This window comes from Thunnus maccoyii, chromosome 5 (genome assembly GCF_910596095.1).
Source record: "Thunnus maccoyii chromosome 5, fThuMac1.1, whole genome shotgun sequence".
In the NCBI taxonomy this organism is placed as follows: Eukaryota; Metazoa; Chordata; class Actinopteri; order Scombriformes; family Scombridae; genus Thunnus; species Thunnus maccoyii.
In genome coordinates this window covers 23,923,393-23,936,596 of record NC_056537.1, presented here as the reverse complement: position 1 = coordinate 23,936,596, position 13,204 = coordinate 23,923,393, and the positions used below count along the sequence as shown (strand labels likewise).

At 40.1% G+C, this 13,204-nt stretch overlaps 1 protein-coding gene and 1 long non-coding RNA gene across 5 annotated transcripts in view; one reads left to right on the top strand and one right to left on the bottom strand.

The window, feature by feature from the left end:
- Positions 1-784: 784 nt before the first annotated feature.
- ptpn5 (protein tyrosine phosphatase non-receptor type 5) overlaps positions 785-13,204 on the bottom strand; it is a 36,709-nt gene continuing 24,289 nt past the window's right edge. For all 4 annotated transcript variants that reach the window (XM_042412655.1, XM_042412656.1, XM_042412657.1 and 1 more), the window contains 11 exons: positions 12,651-12,773; positions 12,442-12,534; positions 11,830-12,086; positions 11,392-11,584; positions 10,790-10,874; positions 10,401-10,480; positions 10,098-10,235; positions 9,869-9,979; positions 8,479-8,639; positions 8,048-8,161; positions 785-3,215 (listed from right to left, as the gene is read on the bottom strand). In XM_042412655.1, coding sequence (XP_042268589.1) covers positions 3,122-3,215; positions 8,048-8,161; positions 8,479-8,639; positions 9,869-9,979; positions 10,098-10,235; positions 10,401-10,480; positions 10,790-10,874; positions 11,392-11,584; positions 11,830-12,086; positions 12,442-12,534; positions 12,651-12,773 — 1,449 coding nt within the window. In that variant the 3' untranslated portion in view covers positions 785-3,121. The remainder of the gene's footprint in view (positions 3,216-8,047; positions 8,162-8,478; positions 8,640-9,868; positions 9,980-10,097; positions 10,236-10,400; positions 10,481-10,789; positions 10,875-11,391; positions 11,585-11,829; positions 12,087-12,441; positions 12,535-12,650; positions 12,774-13,204) is intronic.
- On the top strand, positions 8,575-9,961 carry LOC121897879. Its single transcript, XR_006096304.1, has 3 exons — positions 8,575-8,672; positions 9,538-9,581; positions 9,877-9,961. It is a non-coding gene; the product is annotated as an uncharacterized LOC121897879 (long non-coding RNA).

Below are 13,204 nucleotides of genomic sequence, written 5' to 3'. Positions count from 1 at the left end.
TTTGTTAGCTCTTTGGCACAGTGCTTCTACATTACCAGATGGTCACAGCCAAAATATCTCCAGAATTAAACATAATATCATACAAACTGTTCTCACAAAACACAGTTAGTATATAAAGAAAAATGTGATGAAGAAAAAGTGATGCCAATATTCTGATAAAGTATTAGTGAATGATTGCCTTCCTTAACAAGACTATGAATTTACTAGTTTGTGGTTAATAATTGATAACATTTATTGATATTTATTCCAGAAAGAAATAGAACAAGCATTAAATATATTCTACGTTAGCAGAAATAAACACAGTCTGATATTACATTGTTTCTATCAACTGGGGGAAAACAGTTGTAATAAGTGGGTGTTTCAATTCAGTTTCATGAATTCTCTATTGTTTGATTGAAAGCCTTTGTTCTGTTGCTGTGCCATCTAAATGTCTGAGTGAGTGAGCAGATGAATGGAGAGTGATAGAGCTTCTGGCAATAAGTACAATTACATTGTATATACTGACACCTAGTGGCATAGATATTTACCTGCTTTCTGTGGTGGAAAAAGGAGTTTTTATAGTCAGTAAAGATCACATGTCCACAACAACATGAAGCCAACAGTCTGTAATATAAATGACTGCAGAGTTTTAAATCTTTAATGTGTGTTGTCTTTACAATCTTCACATTTCTGTGGTTCGTTTAAAGCACTTTTCACACAAATTAGTCATTTTGACGCTGTGTGAGAGGGAGATACTGTAGAGTCAAAGAGGCAGCAACACAGGTTCATGAAAATCTACCTTTATTTGGATGCAAAAACTCACAACTTAAAGCGATACTGTAGCAGAGGAGAGGAATACTGATTGCTGGTTGGTTGTATGCCTGACTGTTTGGCTATTTCGTCATCCCCCTTTTGATCATCAGAATAGGACCAGTAAGCATTGAAAACAAGCAAAGTAAAAGCTTTTCAGTCAAGTTCATGGGACATTATCAGAGGATTGTGTCAATAATCTGACAGATTGTAGCTTTTCTTATCAATCCCAGCCCCATGTTCCTGTAAAAGATCATTTTGGCAGTTTAATTTGCTAGTTTACTTGATGTTCATAAATTGGTCCAAGCCCACACAGTTAAGTCCATCCTCTGATAATGTTCACGGCTGCTGATCTGATGAAGTAGTCAAGATAAAAGTTGTTTGAGTTTGATTTGTGTTACATAGAAAACTGTCTTAACTGTTTTAGCTGCCTTACATATAGCGATTATTTTTCTTGTTGTCAGCTGAGAATGGCCTATAGAGTCACAGATGGAATAGAGAGGGGACTGCGTAAAAACTCAGTCTGAGGTAAAATTCTCCAAGAAAACGATAAAAACATACACAGAAAGCAAAGCATATTAAAGCAAAGCCTAAAGGCATAAAGTAATAATACTGAAGACTGAACATAATCTATTTTTTTCTGTACTGTAAGGTAACTTAGGTAGTTGTCACATTTTGTTCTGTCAAATCTTGCAATATACAGTAAACCGATGGTTTGATCCACAGTATGAGCTACATTCCATCATGGTGTAAACGGAAATATACACAAGGCATCTACTCGAAAGGATTGTATCAAAATGTTCTAAAAATATCTCTGGTTGGTTTCACAAAAGCAAACTGTATCAAAAGCATTGGCCGAGAGCAAGCAATATAATAGGCTTAAACCCTTTTACACAACAAAAAGCAGGACAACCAATCACGTCGCTTTGATTGTGGACCTATGGAGTCCCATACAGCACATGCAATCCATTAAACTCAACACAATCAAAACACAATACAGAAAAAAAGAACTTTTACAGCTGAACATCAGAGAGACAACCTTAGTTGGTCTATTGTGCTTCATACAGATTAGGCCTGGCCTGTCTATACAACAATCATGGGCTTCTTACTTCACAGATGTGTTCAAGCTACTATTAAAAGCAGAGGCATCACAGAGCAAGTGTCTCTGAGGGCAACAAGCTTCAGGATAGGAATGGGACATTTACAGGAGTATTAGCTGTGTGTGGTCATCCTTCAACAATTTATGGTACAGTTATTTATTTTCTGTGCATTATACCTCCCTGTGTGTGTCAGTTGAGAAATGTTGAGCGCGTACATGTCGGATTCTCCAGAGCTCTTCATTGATTTTTCTGACGGTCTGATTCTATTTCTGGCCTCAGTCGCCTCCGTCTCGCTGGCTCTGTGACGCCTCTGAGTGTACATCTATGTGGCCTGAATGCGGGAGTTGTTTACTGTAAACATCATGGGCCATGAGAACTGCACAGGCAGCATGGTAAAACTGTAATACTGTAGACTGCACAGAAATCCTAATTAGTTAATTAATAACCTAATTGTTATACATTCCTATGTTCCATAACATTGCACATGCCTTTAATGAACACTTAGCACCATGCAACCTGAAGATGAGGTGGCTCCTGAATGCATCGAAAGTTGAAACAGGCCTTCTGTAATGATTTTTTTTTTTTACATTAAAAGTGAGAGTCAGTGAGAAAAAAAGCTAGTTGTTAGTTAACTTATATTTTATGTGGACTTTTATATCTATATAGTGTAAAATATTAGGCTGGCATTTGATCATTTCTGTTGATTTAAATTATGCTGGCACTTATGCTGTAAAGGGCCCTTATCATTTACACTAACTTTGGGAGACTGGACTTGCAGTTCCTCCTTAACCTTTTGATAACTGTACATACAGTGTGTGACTGAGGCGGCTATTTTAGCACTCAGTGAGTCCCTGATGACTTAGACTCTTGTACAGTGATGCGATAAAAACCTCAGCAGTGCAAATGAAATGATGTCAGGAGTGCGAGTTTGGATTATTTCAGGCATGACCTTTGTGACTCTCCAGGACTGTGTGGATCAAAGATTTTTTAGGGGCTATCTCAAATCCCACCTCCTATAGGCTTGTTCTGCTCAGAGACATAGAATAAGCACAGGTTTCATGTCAACCATTCAGTCCTGTCTGAGCGAGCCTGTCTTGGGTGAAGAGATTAACATGGGTTGAACTTGTTAAAGGGTGAAATTGAAGTGATGCTAGGTACAGTGGTGCATACCACCAGAGGCGGTACAGTGTACAGTGGTGTGTCTCGGTCTGGGTGTGGCTGTAGTGCTCACTCTACTCCTCAGCAGTGTGAGACAGCTGCTTCTCATACAGGCTGAGGACGTGATGCACAAACTGGTACTGCTCGCACGTCTGGATCATCCCACCCCTGACAAACACACACAGAAAGACAAACACAATTAAATTAGAGAAGAAAATGATTTGCATTTTCTATGGTGTTTATCTAGCCATGTGTACTGTCAAGATATCCTTTAGAAAATGTGCCAGTATTTTTGTTTTGTTTTTGTTAACCTGAGACTGAGCGCCTTGGTCATATTTACTTTGGTACTCAAATTTTTGCATTTCGGTTGTTATGGAGGCAGGTTTTTGTTTCTAAAACAAGGTGTATCCACAGCCATGCTACAGCCTGTGAGACAGTACAGTCCTGTACACCACAGCAATACTTAGAGCTAAACGCTAATGTCAGCATGCTAACATGCTCACAATGACAATGCTAACATGCTGATAGCAGGTATAACTTTACCATGTTCACCATCATAGTTTAGTGTGTTAGCATGCTAATATTTGCTAGTTAGCACTAAACACAAAGCTGAGGCTGATGGGAATGTCATCAGTTTTGCAGATATTTCGTCATAAACCAAAGTATTAGATTATTTAATTGATTGTGGTGATAGATGAAAAGTCAGGAGATTACCTAAGTTTTTACAGTGCACCTGTTTATGAGAGTGTGTGCACCAAATTTCATGCCAGTCCATCCAATAGTTAAATTTGACTCAATTGAGTCAAATTACCTACTGAATGTTCCTACTGAAAAATCCAGCTTGAGCTGGTAGCTGGCAACCAGCTTGACCAGTTTGAGCTAGGCTTTTGGCAGCTGGTTTGAGCTAGGTTTTTGACAGCTGGTAGCTGGTCAACCAGCTGTCAAAAACCTAGCTCAAACCAGCTGACAAAAACCTAGCTCAAACCAGCTACGAGCTCTGAGCTGGTAGCTGGTTTGAGCTAGGTTTTTGACAGCTGGTTGACCAGCTACCAGCTACTGCTGGTGACACCAGATACCAGCTCCTATTCTTACCATTTCAGATTCTCACCATCAGCTCTTATTACTTTACCAGGCCCAGCTAAGATTCTTACCAGTTACCAGCTCTTATTGTTACCAGCTGCCAGTTCCTATTGGTGAGAAAAGCACCTACTAAAATTCACCAGCTTGTAGGAACTAGTTTTTGGTTTACAGTTCTTTAAAAGGATGTGCTATGCCTAGCTTCTCAAATGTCCTTAAAAATGTACTTTAAAAAAAAACACACTCATCCTCTAAAATACTTATTTGCAGCAAGATACATGTTTGTCTATAATATACCATCAAATGCTATTTAGAAAAAAAACCTTGAAAATTCTTTGAAAATCTTTATTTTGTGTTTCAATTACTTCACCATCCAGCAGCTGAAGTAGAACAAGCAAAATTAATCATGTACAGAAATCATTTTTCCAGGACTTTTAAGGACATATTCAGTAACTTACAGTATGTACATGTTAGTTGTTACTCACAGAGGGTCATCTTAGAATGATTCAAACTGGACAAACTGACTGACTGAAATTTGATTGACTGATGGCAAGTCAGCTGAATCCATTGGAGGAGTAGAAACTGGAGAGCCAGGTGTGGTGGTAGGCATGTTGGCACTGCTCTCCACTTCAATAGGCACATAAAGACCTATGGGGAAGATTAATATAGAAAACAATTAAGTTTAGTAAGTTGACATGTTCATACATTGGATGTTCCTAGTGGTGAATAATTGTTAATTTATTGCAAATTTATTGTTGATCTAGGCCTAAACTTACCAGCATTGTTAGGACTTTCTTGGATGACACTAGAGATGGAGGTAGAGGTGGAGGTTGATGGACCTTCTATGAAACAATAAATAAATAATAAAATAAATTGACTGAATTGAAATGACTTACATTGTGTGTATTTTTAATACTATACCAACTTAATACAGTTTGTAAATCTGGAGGATCTTATGATGCAAGACAATCTGCAAGAGGTTGATGCCATCTGCTTTTAAAAAGTGACTTTAGATAAGATGCCTGTTCAACACTGGCAGCTTTGGAAATGGCTTCATAATGCTGCTGTAGCCCTTGAAAACAGGTATTACACACCCCCCACATGACAGATTTTATACATGAGCAATGAACAGGGCACTATAACAAGTGGGAAATGTAGCTATTGCTATAGGTTTAACTAAAAGACATAACATACCAGCATTATCAGCTTCTTGGGTGACATGACCACTTCTGCACCAGGAGTAGAGGTGGCTGGTGGACCTGCAATGAAATAAAGAATTTAATTAAACACTGACTTAATTTTTTTAAATGCAGAAGGCTATCATTTTACACCCTCTTTATACCCACCAACAGTAGGAGCTGTGTTTACTGGCACCTGTGATCCTTTTCCAATCATGTACTTTAATAGTGCTCCTGGAAAGGGGATGTGAAGAGTGAGTTATTAATGTGAGCCCTTTAGTGCAGAGGCCAAATTCAACCTATTTCTGCCAAAATTTGTATTGTTCTGTTAAATGCTTTATAACACCAGAGGTGAACATCACAGATCCATAGATAATGTTAAATAGGTAATGGATAGATAATGGCTTAAATGATAATGTTAGATGATGGCTTAAACTGAAGAAGTACTTGTACCATTAAATTTATTAACTTTAATCATTGACTTTTATCATTTCCGTGGGTAACACTTTATAATAGCAATCAGTAGTAAGTCATTTATAGACATAAGTTAATGATGAACTAATCATAAACAAAACATTTGTATACCTTTGTAAATTATTTATTAAAACTATGGCTTTACTGTAAAGACTATAAAGACTACTGTCACCACTGAAAGACTCTTCTGTAGTTTTAACGCTGTACCAATTTGATGCAGTTTGTAGTGTGTGTTTTACCACCTGAATGGGGACTTATTGCAATCTAGATACAGAATCTAGGTACATGCATGCGTGTGTATTTTTAATACTATACCAACTTAATACAGTTTGTAAAAGTTAGCATGTTAGCAACTTTAGCATACATAAGGTAAGAGGCTAATGCTCTCCTGTGGTTTAGGCTTACATACCTTTATCTACTTGCCGTTTCTCTTCTTCGAACCTCTTCTTTTTTTCTTTCTTCATGTCCAGACAAATATTTTCTTTTTCCCAGCTCTATAAACCTGAAAGTCCATGAACTTGGATGTCCGTGACTGACTGATCAACGAAGTCTTGCCACCTTTTCCTGTATCCATTACAATTTAAAAGGCCTCGTTTCAAATCGCTTCAAATTAAAAGGCCTTTAGCGTTTCATACAAGGTCCAGCCATCCAGGTTTTGGCCTAGTCTTGTTTTGGCAGACATTGTAAGAGTCTCTGAGCCTGTGACAAGCAACGATGCAAACACTGACACTGACACACATGCACAGCGGTTCAGGATCAGGCAAGCCTGGAGAGAGCCTGATCCTGAGCCGTCAGGGCAGCTGATTTGCCATAATAAACAAGTCAATGAATAACCACTTTGCTTATTATGCTTATTTTTTTTTATTTTATTCTTTTTTGTTACATATGTTGGGGCAGTCTGTTGGCCACGGGGCCCTATGCCACCACAAAGCTCACTTATTGGCTCAGCCTGCTCAGCATGTTCTATGAAATTTGAAGTCCAACCATGTTTGTGTCTAAAACAATAACCAAAAAAATGCCATGGCCATGCTGGTCTGAAACCACCTGACCAGTTACACCAGTATGGCCATGCTGGTCTGCAACCATCTGATCAGTTACACCAGCATGGCCATGCTGGTCTGAAACCATCTGACCAGTTACACCAGCACTACAAACCTGGCTGCTCACCTCTCAACCAGCTACACAAAACTGGTCTACCAGCTGATCACTAGTTAAACCAGCTTGAACAAGCTGGCCCACAAGGTAAATCCAGCAAGACCAGCTAATGACCAGCTAAAGTTTGAAGCTGGTTCTGGCTGGATTTTACAGCAGGGAAACCACAAATGTAAACCTGCTGGTTGCACTACAGGAAAAGTCAGAGGATCACCAAAGTCATTAGGATACGTCACCTGGTGACCATGAATGTCTGTACTTATTTTGTGCCAATCTAGCTGATTGTTGTTGTTGTTTCAGTCTGAATCAAAATGATGGACCAGCCTACTGACCATCACACTGACATCGCTGTCCCTTGAGCTGAGCTGGTATCATGGCTAAAAATTCAGTTGTTTCTGCATTACCTAATTTTTAGTGAAACTGGCACCGACATCTCACACAGTGAGTTAGCCCTCATATTTAAATTTAATCTTTTACCAGCTCTGTTGAAGTAAAACTGCATCAAATTTAAATGGCTCTAGAAAGGGATAAATCGACAATCACATTTTCTTCAACATTTTGACTTGTGAAACACAAGTGCAATTAGTAAAATTGATTATGGGTGCATTCCATTCAGATGTGCCACTTTCATAGCCAAGCAATTGTGCATGCTAGCCAACTAGGATGGCACACTTGAATGGAAATGAGCCATAATTAGTGTTATCAGTTACACCTGTGTTTTTCCTGCTAAGACAAGTCAAAATGTCCTCTGTGAGCAAAGAGTTTGTAGCCCAAAAAATTTTTGGCCAAAGTTGTCCTCATTAATACTGAAAAAACATAAACTTAAATTATTTTGCACAAATTGTTTAAATCAAGTTATGATTCTTGGTATGAAAGTGTGAAACAATGGATTTAGTCATTTGGAAGACAGTGTGATGGCTTTAAGTAGCATAACACACTGTTTGGTTGGTGATCATACAGTCATTCATTTTCACTAAATTTTCATTTTGGGGTAACTCCCACAGCTACTTACAGTAGTTCGTGATTTGGACCCACATCAATTAAAACTATGTCAAGTGGGCTATTATGCCAAGTACTAAAGATAGGCATGAGCATGGATAAGGGCTAAGAATATCTCACCTGTCCAGACGGAGCTGGCAGGTGGTTCTCAGGATGTCAACCACACCCTCAGTCCTCAGCTGCTTGCACAGGATGGAGGTGGCAATGAAGCAGCCAGTTCGACCAATTCCAGCACTGCAGACAAAAAGTTAAAGGGTGGAGAAGGAGAAAATTAATGGATCAGTGTATTGATTAGCAGTGATCTCACTAATTTGATTAATGCCAAATCCTCCCTGGGGAAATCAGACAGTGGAGGATAGGAAGAAGGCAAAAGCTATGCTCATGGAAAGAGTGCATAGTAGCTCTGTTGATTCAGTTGGTACACTAGTAAAAACAGCAGTTAAGGGGATTCTTCCACTATGAAAAGTCACAATTTTCTATGTGTGTTTATGGATGTATTCTATCACCATGGGGGTATTATAGGCCTTATTATATTCTCAAGAAGGTTGTACCTGCAGTGAACGATTATAGGGCCACTGGAGGGCGGAGCTTCCTCTCTTGCTCTTTCCACTTCCTGTACCAGTTCCAGCAGAGGTGGAGCTTTGTCTGGAGTCTTCTGATCAGGCCACGAGGTGTACCAGTACTGCTGCAGACTTCGCTCCTCATCCCCGCACTGGTGCACACGGACACATCAACACACAAACAGGTATACGGGCATGACATACGGATGTGATCATATTTACATGCTCACGGGTGCGCACACACGGGAAGGATTTTTGATCAGCCTGTTGCTCTGCATGTGTATCCAAATTGTGTTACCTTGGTGTTTGTTGCTACGACAACAATGAACGCAGTGCAAGACGGCAAAAAAGAGAGAGGGCTATAAAAAAGAGCTTACATAGTCTGTTCTCCCTTGCCTGCACTGTAGCCTGCATAATGAAATCCATCAGCTGCTTCTATTCCCTGAGTGTTTCTGTCAGTCTGACAACGGTTATTAATCCTACTGATAGACAACATAAACCGGAGAACTTGAATAAACAACAAGCTTTTAACTCAGAGCACAGTTGTATAATGATCCCTTGGTACTTAGTAATCAGATGCAGGCTGCATTTACTGAATTATCATGTTTGGCTTGCTAAGTGCCAATGCCACCATGACCCCAAATTAAATATAAAGCACCCATCATGAACGCATGAATGAAACAGAAAAATATGGCCACATCAGAACATTAAGTAAACCATAACCCGACACACATATCTGTTGTGAGTCTGCACCATGATGAAACAGTCTGATGAAAACATTCACTTTGTCAAAAAACAAACTTGGGTAGTCTTTGCTTGGGATGTTGAGAACGTAAGATCACAATTTTTTGTGGTGGCAGACCAGTGTACACTACAGGACTTCATGTTTTTATTACATGGTTTAATATTAATCTTGAGATCTAAAAAAATATTTCAACTCAAACTCAGCCGGTTGGATTCAATGTGTGTTAAAATGCAAATAAAACACATTTCTCAATTACCTCTAGTAGTGTCTAGCCATGCAGATAATTTTGGTTCATTGTTTTTTAGATATCCACATCTGAGATTTCTACTGACGCTCCATCACAGTTGAGGTGAATTGATTTTCGTTTTTCACATGATGAAAAAATTACCTTTAAAAAAAATTCATTAGTTACTTGTCTTTCCAAAATCAGTGTCCTTGTTGCTTTGGATAATGAACAAAACACACTGAAAAGTGTCCACCGTGAGGTTTGTGAATTATCCAGAGTAACAGGGACATTGTTTCTGTAAAAAAAGAAAAGAAAATGTCTTTAAAAAGTTTGATTTGTTGTTTATTTAAGTTGTGTTCTGTGTATTCACCCTTATTGTGTGACATATGAACAGTCTCTCCGTGTCTTACCTTCAAAGTGAACACCCTCAGACTGTAGTCATCCTCCTGGGTTACTGTGACAACGGTGATCTCGATGCCCTCGTGGGTCACAGTGTCCTCAGGCCAGTACTCTGCACATTTCTGCAAGACACAGTGGACACAAACACATAAAGTTACCCAACCAAATATCTGTCCATTTATCCATTAATCATCCATAATCATCATCCATAATCATCATCAAACATCTATCCACACTGACCTCGTTTTTCTCCTCTAGGTTGGTGATCATTACTATGATTGGACTTCTCTCCTGCCACACCATCCTCCAGAAGTCGCCCACTGTGTTCACAGTGGGACCCTGGGTGGCGATGTATGCACGCTCCTCACCCCCATAGCCCTGCACACACACAAGCATTGCCTTGTCATATACAAATATCTGTTTTCAGTAATTGTGAGCAGCAGACACTGAGAACATGAGGTCACATCCACGAAGAATGAATAAAGTTACGGTGAGTAACTCAAAGCAAGTTTTTGCTCACAAATACACATATTTTTTACTTACTTTCAGATAATTAGCATTGATGTAGGTACTGAGGAAATCATCATCATCCTGTGACTTCAAGATCACTCTGCTGTGTGTGTCTGGAGGTGTGAGATTAACAGGAGAGAAGGAGAGAGAAAAGTTGTAACTCTAGGAGATAAAAGCTGAAGAAGGTAGAAAATAATATATTTATACATTATGAATATATACTGTATTAAATCTTAGAGTTCTATTTTCTTACAGGGTTGGATGGTGTCTTTTTGTGTGCTGTGTCTCAGTGTGAGTATCAATATTGTGGTGAACAGGGACAACTTTTCCAAACACATCTGAGCTAAATAGTTTTTACTAAATTTACAACTTCATAATCTCATTTTTGTGACTGTTCTAACTCATGTTGCAGCTGTACTCACTGGGTAAGATGGTTTTGTAGCGATTCTTTCTCACCAGCCCTGGATAGTTGTACTCCTTAGGGTCCACAAAGTTCATGGGAGTTTCCTGCCAATGGACACAGAACAATAGGTGTTGTGGATGCAACAACAATCAGCCAATGCAGAAGTGGAGGGAGAGAGTACAAGCCGTGCCCTCTACAAGGCAACAACACGGTAAGAAAATAACATCCAAGACAATAAGTCATCCACTACCCTTCAGACTGAACTGTTCTTCTGGTACGTGCTAATTGCACGTGATTGACAGGCTGTGGATTACTTGCGTATGATCTTGAACGCACATCTTTTTGCCTAGCAGACACTGGAATCCTCTGCGGGTTTTTGAACGCAAATATGCCAGTATCTCGCCTTCCTTCGCCCACTAACAGACAGTAGAACAGCTTACGGGTGTGTGCAGAGCTCCACTGGGTGTTTGTGTGTGTGTGTGTGGGTGTGTGCATTTCTGTCTGTGTTTATGTGTATGTCTGTGTGTGTGTCAGTGCACGTCTTTTCCGGTGAGTCTCTGTTCATTTCTGTGCGTATCTGTTAATCTAAAGAGTGTAGGTGGGTGAGCTGCTGTTGCTCACAAAAAACTCAGCCTGCAGGCTCTGGTCATCCATGGCCCGTGTGTGTAGCATGGCAGGGGTCAGCATGTGTGTTCCCTGTCGGAGATACTCCTGGGCCGACTGGTCTCTGGGGGAGAGCTGGGCTCCGTAGCCGTAGGGCTCCGTGCAGCCTGGTGTACACATGTCCAAGGTCAGGGAAACGTTGGAGCCCCTCCTGTGTGATGCACAGGATGGAATCAAACAAACACATACATACATATATATATATATATGTATACCCCTCTGCTATGTGAAAACATGGATTCAAATAGCATGAAAACAGTATGTGCCTATTTGCAGATACAGACTCAAATATAAATGCAAACGAATGCAAAGTCACATAACATTTTCTGTCTGTTTCCGTTACTTCCTAAAACACACCCAGCCCTGCTGCTCTCTGCATCACACTCTCACTCTAACCTCTCCTGAAGCCCCACTGGTGTGACAGTGAGGGTGGCGGCGTCTCCCTCTGTCCTGGTATCAGTGCTCATCTCAAAGACTGGAGTCTGGGGCACGGGGTCCAGGTCCAGCAGATCCTCTTGGGCATCTGTCCACTCTGACAGGGTGAAGGAGGGCTGGCGGCTCACAGACTGACGCCGATCACCAATGTCCCTCGATACTCTGCCTGACGACCACAAGCCAGTGCCGTAACGCCACTTACACACCATGTGGACGACCTGAGGAAAGATGAATTGAAGAAAGGAGGCAGTGAACAGCCTTTTATCTCTTCAACCATGTGTCTATTTATCAGTCAATGAACAAATCAATCAACCAAGCAACTAGCCAATCTGCAAATTAATGATCCAATCAATCTAGTTACTTTCAAAGACAGTTGGAGATACAGAAACACTGTTACAAGTGCATTAATTTGAACTTATGTTGGACTATCACTTTCCTTTATGGTAAATTGCAATAAGCAGATAGCACATAGGACTACCATAATGTCACTTTTATTAAGCAATGACAGAACTTTTGAATTTTTGCATAAAAAGGAGTTTTGGATGAGAAATTAAGGGGTGTCCAGTGTTTTACCATGACAACACAGATGGCCACACCAATGCCTGCAGTGCCATGAACGATCCAATTGTGTTGTTTGTTTAGCACCTCTCTCATCAACACGATGGACTGTCCAGTACAAGGAGAGACAGAGAGAGGAAGAGGCAGTTAGACACAGCCAACACTGGATACATCACATCTTCCAACTGAAACACCTCTTGGTGGGATCGAGGACTGGCACTTACATCCATTCCAAAAATCGGATGGCAGGGTAAGACAAAGCCCAGGTAGAAGTCGAGGACCTGCAGGGCTTTATAGATGGAAGAGAGTGGTCCATTTCCCTCCATCACAAAAAACACCCAGTACCCCTGGGAGGAGAGAGGGAAGGCAGACTGTCACTGTGCTGCGCCCCAGTCATTCATGCACTGATAATCAGGCAGCGCTGTGGCTGCTCTCAGGTGAAAAATGAAGGGAGAAGAAAAGAAGATGGCCTATTATACAGGCATAAAAAATATGTAAATTGACCACATGCATTTACAAGACTCTTTTTAATTTTTTTTTTTTATATACATATGGTAATGTTGCACCTGTTCTTTTTTTTCTTGAATGAATCAAACATTAAGTCAACAGAGAGACTGATGGGATGAGGAGATGAATACCAAAGAGGTGTCCAATTTTAGCCATAAAAATGTATTTTTCAAGGCAGAGTAAAGTACACTTTGGACTAAAGCACTTTAGTGAATATGACAATGTAATGATGCATATGAAAAGAAAATCTTTGTGGAAAAATAAGGGTTGG